The sequence below is a fragment of the Lolium rigidum genome, chromosome 7 (genome assembly GCF_022539505.1).
Source record: "Lolium rigidum isolate FL_2022 chromosome 7, APGP_CSIRO_Lrig_0.1, whole genome shotgun sequence".
In the NCBI taxonomy this organism is placed as follows: domain Eukaryota; kingdom Viridiplantae; phylum Streptophyta; class Magnoliopsida; order Poales; family Poaceae; genus Lolium; species Lolium rigidum.
Window position 1 is genome coordinate 266,254,929 of NC_061514.1, and position 9,557 is coordinate 266,264,485.

Consider the following 9,557-nt stretch of genomic DNA (forward strand, 5'->3'; position numbering starts at 1 on the left):
TATAATCGCCCTAATTAGCTTTAGCTTTAGCTTGTGCTTAGCCTCATCCCGTCATCTCCATCCTCCCATCTCTGCCTGCCCACACACACCATGTGTGCCCACATTTCCCTAAATAGCTCTCTCCCCCCTGCGGCAATCCTCTCCTCCTGCTGCTCCTCACTGCCCATCCACTCCTCCTCTTCCTAGCAGCGCCGACCGACCAACCAGCCAGCCAGGAGCTCTTGTCCCTGCCCGGCCGGCCGCCGCGCGCCGGGTGGAAGCTTTCTTCTTCTTCAGCAGCAGCAGCTGGCCAGGATGATGGGCGCCAAGGCCAACGCCGCCGACTGCGGGGAGTACGCGGAGGTCGACCCCACCGGCCGGTACGGAAGGGTACGGTACCACCAACCCCTCCTCCTCCTCCTCTACCGCCGTTTCTTGATTCGCTTATCCGTGCCAGCCAGATCGCTGATCCGTTTGCTCTCTCCATGTATCGCAGTACAGCGACGTTCTTGGCAAGGGCGCGTCCAAGACCGTGTAAGATCCGGCTTCCCCCGTCGTCGTTGGCGCTGTTTTGTTCATCCGTCGGCCTGAGCTGACAACCACGAGGTTGGTTCCGTTTTGGTTTACAGGTACCGGGCGTTCGACGAGTACCAGGGGATGGAGGTGGCCTGGAACCAGGTGAAGCTGCACGACTTCCTGCAGAGCCCCGAGGACCTGGAGCGCCTCTACTGCGAGATCCACCTCCTCAAGACGCTCAAGCACAAGAACATCATGAAGTTCTACACCTCATGGGTCGACATCTCCGGCCGGAACATCAACTTCATCACCGAGATGTTCACCTCCGGCACGCTCCGCCAGTAAGCCACCAATCCCATCTCAACCTTTCTCCCTCCCTCTCTCTTTAATGAATTGTTAATGCTTTATTAAACTTGTACAGTATCCTTGTACGCTCAATCTAGAAAAAATCTATTTTTTCCTGCCCAATTCTAGAAAGGAAGTATTTTCAGTTCTGTAGTATGCCTAATTGATTGCTCTTGTGATCTGTGGCGATTCATTAGGTACAGGCAGAAGCACAGGAAGGTGAACTTATGGGCGGTGAAGCACTGGTGCCGGCAGATCCTCAGCGGCCTGCTATACCTGCACAGCCATGATCCACCCATCATCCACCGGGACCTCAAGTGCGACAACATCTTCGTGAACGGTAACCAGGGTGAGGTCAAGATCGGCGACCTCGGACTCGCCGCCATCCTCCGCAAGTCTCACGCTGTTCACTGTGTAGGTAAGCTTTAGCTGGTTAGCTACCTAACATAGAAGGATGTTTTTCTGACCCCAAATGGTGATGGTCCTATGGAAGTTTGATGAGGTGGAGTTGTCGAATGGTTTCGGTAGGTACCCCCGAGTTCATGGCGCCAGAGGTGTACGAGGAGGAGTACAACGAGCTCGTCGACATATACTCGTTCGGGATGTGCGTGCTTGAAATGGTCACCTTTGAGTACCCATACAGCGAATGCACACACCCGGTGCAGATCTACAAGAGAGTGATCTCTGTAAGAAGTGCCTCTTACATCCATTTCCAGCTCTTGTGATTCTGGTGTACGGCTAGTTCGAAATTGTCGTACTGATATCGTCTAGTGGTTTGGTTGATAGGGTACTAAGCCAGAAGCCTTGTACAAGGTGAACGATCCGATGGTGAGGCAATTTGTCGAGAAGTGCCTGACCACTGCGTCCCTTAGGCTCTCTGCGAGAGAGCTGCTCAATGATCCTTTCCTACGCGATGACATGCCTTTATCTTCTGGGGATGGGGATTATAGCCAGCTGAACAGTTATCTGCGGCAGCCTTATTTAGGGCATGCTTATAGTAATGGATCCATGATAAGCAATGGGTTATCAGAAAGCATTGATGAAGATACACCGACGGAAGATAGATGGGAAGATGATGACAGTAAAGCTGATGGCATTGACCTGTTCAACGGGCACGAAGATGAGGCTCTTGGCACTGTGGACATCACAATCAAGGGAAGAAAAAGCGAGGATGGAGGAATCTTCCTCCGACTACGAATTACAGATGATGATGGTACACACAATACCTAATGTCTATGCTCTTTAATTGAATTCACTGTTTGAAAATGGTAACTCACATATTTTGTGAAAGCTAATTTCTCATATTTGCAGGGCGGGTACGCAACATCTATTTTCCATTTGACGTTGAGAACGATACTGCATTAAGTGTGGCAACTGAGATGGTAGGCGAGCTGGATATAACTGATCATGAGGTTACTCGAATTGCTGATATGATCGACGGCGAGGTTAGTGCATTGGTGCCAGATTGGATGGCTGGTCCAGGCATAGAAGAAGCTCCAGACACCACATACTGCCATAACTGCGGATCCAATGTCTCATCTTGTGGTTCACTTTTTGACTACATGTCGTCGGATACTCGTGGTTGCCGATGTGCAGAGCTACATGGGAGGTTTGAGGAGATCACATTCCAAGCTGCTGATGAAGACCAATCCGGTTTGCAGGATTCAGGAGGCAGCTCTGATGATGTAGCCGGTCAAAAGGAGCAACATGTCAAAGACAAGGAAGCCATACACATGAATGGGTTTCCAAAGATGGGTAGAAGAGGCCTTTCTGATCGGCTTTGCTTTAGCTCTTTCCAAGAGCAGTCCTGCTCAGCTAACAATTATGAGAGCGATACCGATAATCAGGCGAAAGGGTTCGACATAAAGCATGAAGTAAAGATGGCCAAGTACAAAGCTCGGAAAATGGCACAATTGAAGAGAGCTATTCATCCATCTCTGGACTTGGACAACTTGAATGGAGCAGCTAGGAGGAAACCTGCACTGAGCAAGCTGCAATCTTTCCATGTCGGTAAGCACCACAATTTCCGTGTACCGACCTGCCAGCGAAGCCCTGCCTCAGGAAACACCAGTCCACACCCAGTCATCAACAATCAAGCGAGGCTCCCTGATCAAGGAGCCCAAAGGTCCCCTCGTACCGGGAGTGGCCAGGATTTTACGTTCACAGCCAGAAGCTATTATACTGGAGCTCAGTTGCCACCAAACCTCCCAAGAACAAGATCTATGCCCGTAAGGGCCGTCGATGCCTGAAATGGTTTTATCTCCTTGTAAATTCTATAGAGAATTGTACATTCCTTTGGTTCTTTATTATGTATGCAACATGAAAGATAGTCTGTAGGCAACAGACCGGAAATGTGGCTGTGGATTATGCCTGAGCTGTAAACTTTCTTCTGCCTTGTGAATCTAGTAGAGGATACCATTCTGGGCTGTTGAGTGCATGCTGCTTCACTGATTATGTCTGGTTTGGTAGCAGTACCGTCTTGATGTCTGATCTCATTGATATCGTCCTGGGAGATTCAGTTGTTGAAAGGGCTATGATCTGTCGCTGTACCATGGATTTTTCTTCTTCCATATCTTCATCAATGGCAGTGTCCTTGCTGTTGGTTAGTTAATATGCAGAAAGCAAGATGGCAAAAGCAAAGCAAAGTGCCTAATAAGCTATGAATCAGATCACCAGGATTAATTAGGAGCTGGAAGTTCTCACATCCTATGCTATACAGCAGCTTAGACTAGTACTACATTGACACCTATGAAATGGACACCCACCCTCCACATTTCTTCCCCTAGTTGCAGTAGAATAGACACAATGATCAAAGCTGTATCGAAGGTGCCGACATGCTGCCTGATAATTCAGTTGCTAAGGTGGCAGCAGTCCTGCCAGCTCGATCGTCTTGCGGGAGCAGGACAAGGGTAGGTCCATCTCCATCACTCCACCAGTGCAGAGAGACTTATGGAGGAGACCTGTGCGATCTCATTTAGCGTTTCAGGACCAGGAGATCTGTCTTTCCAGTGGGCTCCATCTGAGAGAAAGAGAGATAGACAATTTTATGGTCATGAAAAGCGGTGGTTAAAAGCTGAGTCCTGATCCTGATTATATAAAGTGAGCAAAGCCTAACAACTCTGTAAAGGCAAGAAGATGCTTATATCTTATATTTATTCAGATAGGCATGCTTTTCAGAAGAAAATTCAGATAGGCATCAAGCACCGAGGTAGGTGTTGAAAAGGTGCAGTGGCCTCTGATTCCCGTTTGAATAATCGAGCTCAGGTCCCCAGAGCTCATTCATTACAAGGAAAATTAACAAGAGGATCCTCTCTTGCCGTGGCTGCCTAAATTATCGGTCTTTCCGAGTCTGCATCATGGTTTGTTGTCACAAAAACAGTACCTGGAATGACATGCCAATGAGTAAGTACAATGGTTGAATGGGGCTGTTCAAGTTGGGAAATGCACTGCACCCACTAGCCTAACTTGCTTTTTTGATAGCATGCATCACCAGCTAGGTGGCAAGAGATGCACTATGGAAAGGCTATGTGAAGTTATCCAGAAATGTAGATAAGGAGGTTCCTTTTCTGGGGAAGAATGCAGAGAGATGCAAGCAAGAGGCTACTGTCTACCATTCCTAGACTTACATTTTTCACAGCATCCACAAGTATTTCTTTTTCTGGACCGAAAGGAGATTTGCAGTTCAATACGTACAGACGGGAAAGATAAGAGGATAAGAGAGGTAGGAGCCCTAGGTCGATGCAACATATCTGTACGGCTGGTTGTACCAGCCAGCGATGTCGGACCAACTACCTAAGATATCAAATCTCAGGAAATCCTTAATAAAATCAAGCCCCTCCAACCGTAGCATGGATCTTAACAGATACTACCGGTCAAGGCAAATATATATCTTTTCTTTTACTTACTGGAGCAAGCACATGAATAAATTTAGATTGTTTGATGCACGGCAAGCTAACTGCGAGATCACGACAAAACTAAAGTGAATTTTACAAGTAAAAGGTTGTATGCAGCAAAACAATTTGAGCACGCGTTTTCTGCTCGCTGGAATCGTGCTGCATATGAACAAAGCTGCTTTCTGGAAAGCGCCTTGTCACTCATCACCCAAGTGATGATCATCCCAGAAAGCGCCATGAATATGCTGACGCAGATTGGCCGTACGCTTTGGACCTCCGCACTTAGCTATCGCTGTTTCGACAGCCACGCCTCGCCTAATCTGGAGTTCTCTGATCGCCATGCGCGTGGGTTTCATTTTAGATTGGTAGAGGCAGCAGTTGTTTGAACAAGAGGAATTCTGCTGTACATGGCTGCATCATCTTGTGAGGAGCCCAAAGATCAGTTATGATTCAAACACAACATATGATCTGACCTGAATTCTTGTACGGTTTCCTTAGAAGGTTTTGGCGTATGGCTTTCTAATACACTATTTGCACGCAAAATTCAACAATAGCTTTTTTGCATTGTCTGTTTCTAGGTTGCTAGAGATTTTTGTAATCTCATACACCTTTCTGAGCCTTTGGATAACCCACATCTATACTTCACTCCATATTACACTTGTATGGAGATTGCAGTGACCAGCGAGATCCAAAAGTTCCACACTCTTTTCCTTTTTGTACCATTTCTAAATTTATGCGTGTCATCCTTATGCAGCGGCCATGCTACTTAGGTTTCGTAACATGTAGTATCAGGTTGCCTTTTTTCTATCGAAAACGAAGGTCATGCCTCCCAACATTTGAATGCTTGGATGTACATTTTTTATTATTATAAATGATGCAAATGTTGATGCCAGAACATCTTACATAAACAGTACTAGTACATGAAACGGACAAAGGTGATAGACCCATTACAAGATACGATAAAGAAGCCCTAGGATTATGTCGACATTCTTCCGCGGCAAATGTCTTCAAGACGGGAGTGCACACTTGCGTTGACATTGTTGAAGTCCAACATATGAGCGCTGGGACATGGATTTTCACCCCCATGCCAAATCCAACCAATCAGGCTAGAACATCTGCATCGACAGTAACACAATGTGTCCAGCAAGAAGACAACACAAGACCATGAAGGATACACAACATGTTTTAACGCGGATATGAAGTAGTGTTTCAGCAATTGTCTTGGTGCATCTTTCAAATGCTTCTGTACCCTACTTTGAGCGAATCCACCTTGGTGCTCTAAGAAGATAGCGGAACAGAGGTCACCACTAAAACTCCACTCCATCGAGCCATTAGTCATCTACCCCATGCAACAAGCTTTGACTTCTCATCGAAGGGGAGATTGCAATGCCATCAGCGAACACCATGAGCCATTAAATCGTCCGAATGCATTCAATACACGGTTTGCATGCTTACGGCATGGACTTAAAGCTTTTCCATGTATCATCACACAAACACCGCACGAAAGATGGAGAGTGGTCCTCCCCTCTTAACACCTCCAATGGAGAAAACCTCACCACCCCATGATAGGAGCAAGGGGATAGAGTAGGGCATGCAGGCATATATCTATTTATATGCGGTCAGGCTTATCGCGGTCTCTGGACACAACAAAGCATCACCGTCATGAATTCATTACCCACGAGTAGACTGCCTTGCACAACCAAAATTGTGTGGCATACTAGGTAAACGACACATGCCCACACAACTAGAGCACGGCCACTACTGCTCTAGACGACGATGTCGTACACCACTAGTCCACATATATGAGGATCTTAGTTCGCTTTTGACTACAAATTAAGCCACCACCTCAGAGGCAATGGTGGCTAGGGAGGTCAGAAGACCGCCTTGCATGGAGCGAGGGTGATGGCTCCCGCTACTGGATCGCGGGATGGTGGAGAGTACTGAGGCCAGAGGGATGGGGAAGTAGGTGGTGTCAAAGACGGATTAGGCGGGAGCTAGAATTTTGGAGATGTTCATGGTAGCTAGGTCCAATATGACGTTGTTTGGACATGTAGTTTCCTTTTCCGTTTTGTTGCCTCCTCCCTTTTTCTTGTTCAACTTTTCATTGTATCCATGTATGTTCCCGTGTTGTATTCTTTGGGCTTCTTTGGTTATAAATGGCAACTAAAACTTCATGGACATGCAATTTGAATTTTTAAAAATTGGAAAAAGTTCACATTAAAAAACGTTCAAATTTTTAAAAATTGGAATTTGATAAATGTTCTAAACTGAAGAAGTTAAAAATTGGAAAATGTTCTGGTTTTAAAAAAGTTCAAAAAAATTTGAACGTCAAAAACCTAAAAACTGGAGGGAATCCACAAAACGGAAGAAAAACAGGAAAAAAATCCCATAGGTGGGCAGAATCCTGAGCGCAGCGAAGTAAATGGGCCGGCCCGAGAATCCCACGCCTTGTGCGGCACCTCAGATAGGGGCTGCAATAGGCGGTGAATAGGATCCGCTCTCGCGCAGCATCTTCTCTTTTTCAACGGGCTTTACTGAAGCCGTTTAAGCATGTTCATGGGTTTCCCTCAAAAAAGAAACATCATGGGCCTGGCCCATTTCGCCATGCAAACCCAATATAACTGGCATTCTGGCAGTGGAGTGGAGGGCACCTTCCCTTCTTGCTAGGTTTCCCTCTCCGCCGCCGCAGCAGGCTCTCCTACCACCCTCCTCCCCGCCGGCCCCCGCTCGCCGCCATGGGTCGCATGCACAGCAACGGGAAGGGCATGTCGTCGTCGGTGCTCCCCTACAAGCGGGAGGCCCCGGCCTGGGTCAAGACCACTGGGCCGGACGTGGAGGAGCTCATCATCCGTGCCGCCAAGAAGGGCCAGCTGCCGTCGCAGATCGGCGCCCTCCTCCGCGACGGCCACGGCGTCCCGCTCTCCAGCGCCGTCACCGGCGCCAAGATCGTGCGCCTGCTCAAGGCGCGCGGGCTCGCCCCGGCCATGCCCGAGGACCTCTACTTCCTCGTCAAGAAGGCCGTCGCCATCAGGAAGCACCTCGAGAGGAACCGGTCGGACGTCGACGCCAAGTTCCGCCTCATCCTCGTCGAGAGCAGGGTCCACCGCCTCAGCCGCTACTACCGCGTCAACAAGAAGATTGCCCCCTCCTGGAAGTACGACTCCACCACCGCCAGCACCCTCGTCGCCTGATTCGGTTAAGCTTCGGTTCTGCTACTTGGTTCTCAACAGCTTTGGAGTTCAGTTTTGTGTTAAGTAGTAGTAAGCAGTACTTTTAGCTATGTAGTAAGCTGTAACACATGCAATCTATCTTTCATGCACCTGGAGACAAGTATTTTGATGGTTTACTGAGACTGGATCAGGGTTGGTCCTTGGAAGTTAAGATTATTGACAATGTGTTGAAGGTTGGTAACTTTGAGTAGTTGGTAATGCTTTCCAGACTCCAGTGATGTATTGCTATCACTAATCCTGCAATGAAACTAGACAATGTGGTCTTCATGTTTTATCCTTTTTGTTGTTGTGATCTCAGTAGTTCATAGTTGATGTCTTGATTTGGTGATGTTGTTTTTCTTGTTAGACATGAGCTCTCCAGTTATCCATTTGCTTGATCATAGTCCACATTGTAGTATACAGTAGGCATAACCCTGTAAGAGTACACAAGCATTTAGTGGTAATGATGCACTGTGCAATAAACATCATGATGCTCTGATTGCAGAACTATTGGGTGGGATAGTGCACTTAACATCTCTTTGCTCCATCTACCATGAGCTAGTCTAAACTCTAAAGTGTCTTAGTTCTTGACTGGTTGCCTTTACGGGGGCAAGGTCTGGTAAATCAGTTGTTCATACCATGTAGGGATTCCTATCATGTATTGTAGTTGGTCATGTGATGCTTCATATAGAAGTTTTCATTTGGGAATTTTCTTCTTTTTTAGACTCTGAAGTGAACTCTGCAGCTCTATCTGTGTGCTTGTGCATAGTTAATACTGTATTGTACATATTAGGTAGTATATCCCTATGAAAGTTCACAAGCTTTTACTGTCAAAGAATTTGAATGATGGCAGTTTCACCGAGTGCAAAACATACGTTGTAGAAATAATATTCTGATTATGGAACTACTAGTACTGATATGGATTGCAAAATAAATATTCTGATTACGGAACTACTAGTACCTCGAGGGATAATGTACTTGAAACATTTCTTTCTTCCGGCTACCATGTCCTGGAATTGAGGTCTTGACCTATTCCATTTCCGAGATATCAAGGTCTTGACCTATTGCATTTCATGGGTATTTTTGCTGTATGTTCATACCATGTAGGGATCCCTACTATGTATTTTTCTTGGTTGTGATGTTTTGTGTCGAGGAAGTACAGGAACATATACTCACACCATCAGCCGAAAATGGAATTTCTGCGAAAGCCTGTAATGTTCTAGGGTCTAATTTTTAGGGCATGTTTGATTCACATGATTCTTAGAACACAGGAATAGGAAAACTAATGCTACAGGATTTGGAACCTACAGGATATTTTTTAAGTTCAGTTTTCTTTTAAGAAGCAATCAGTGCTGTTAGATATGCAGTAAGATGTAACACCCACTCCTTTGGATTTTAGCTACGTAGTAAGCTGTAACAACCAGCTTTGGAGTTCAGGGTTTGGTCCTTGGAAGTTAAGATTATGCACAATGTGTTGGAGTTTGGTGTTTTTGAGTTGGTTGTTGATGCTTCCTGAGTGATGTATTGCTATCACACACCCTGCAATGAAACTTGGTAATGGGTTCCTTATGTTTTATCCTGTTTGTTATGATATCATTATATCATAGTTGATGTC

The 9,557-nt window shown here is 46.4% G+C and overlaps 2 protein-coding genes across 2 annotated transcripts; both read left to right on the forward strand.

The window, feature by feature from the left end:
• Nucleotides 1-286: 286 nt before the first annotated feature.
• LOC124676794 (probable serine/threonine-protein kinase WNK1) lies at nt 287-3,261 on the forward strand (the record flags this gene model as incomplete). Its single annotated transcript, XM_047212821.1, is given in 7 exon segments — nt 287-369; nt 476-513; nt 609-836; nt 1,038-1,258; nt 1,369-1,526; nt 1,627-2,053; nt 2,152-3,261. Coding segments are annotated over 7 exon segments (2,085 nt in total). The 3' UTR covers nt 3,090-3,261.
• Nucleotides 3,262-7,425: 4,164 nt separating this feature from the next.
• LOC124678173 (40S ribosomal protein S13-1-like) lies at nt 7,426-8,239 on the forward strand. The gene has a single exon (XM_047214088.1). The coding sequence runs from the start codon at nt 7,469-7,471 to the stop codon at nt 7,922-7,924; it is 456 nt and encodes a 151-aa protein (XP_047070044.1). The 5' UTR covers nt 7,426-7,468; the 3' UTR covers nt 7,925-8,239.
• The last annotated feature ends 1,318 nt before the right edge of the window (nt 8,240-9,557 follow it).

What these genes read in the sequence shown, in the direction of transcription:
- LOC124678173 (XM_047214088.1), top strand. Translation starts at nt 7,469, where the DNA reads ATGGGTCGCATGCACAGCAACGGGAAGGGCATGTCGTCGTCGGTGCTC.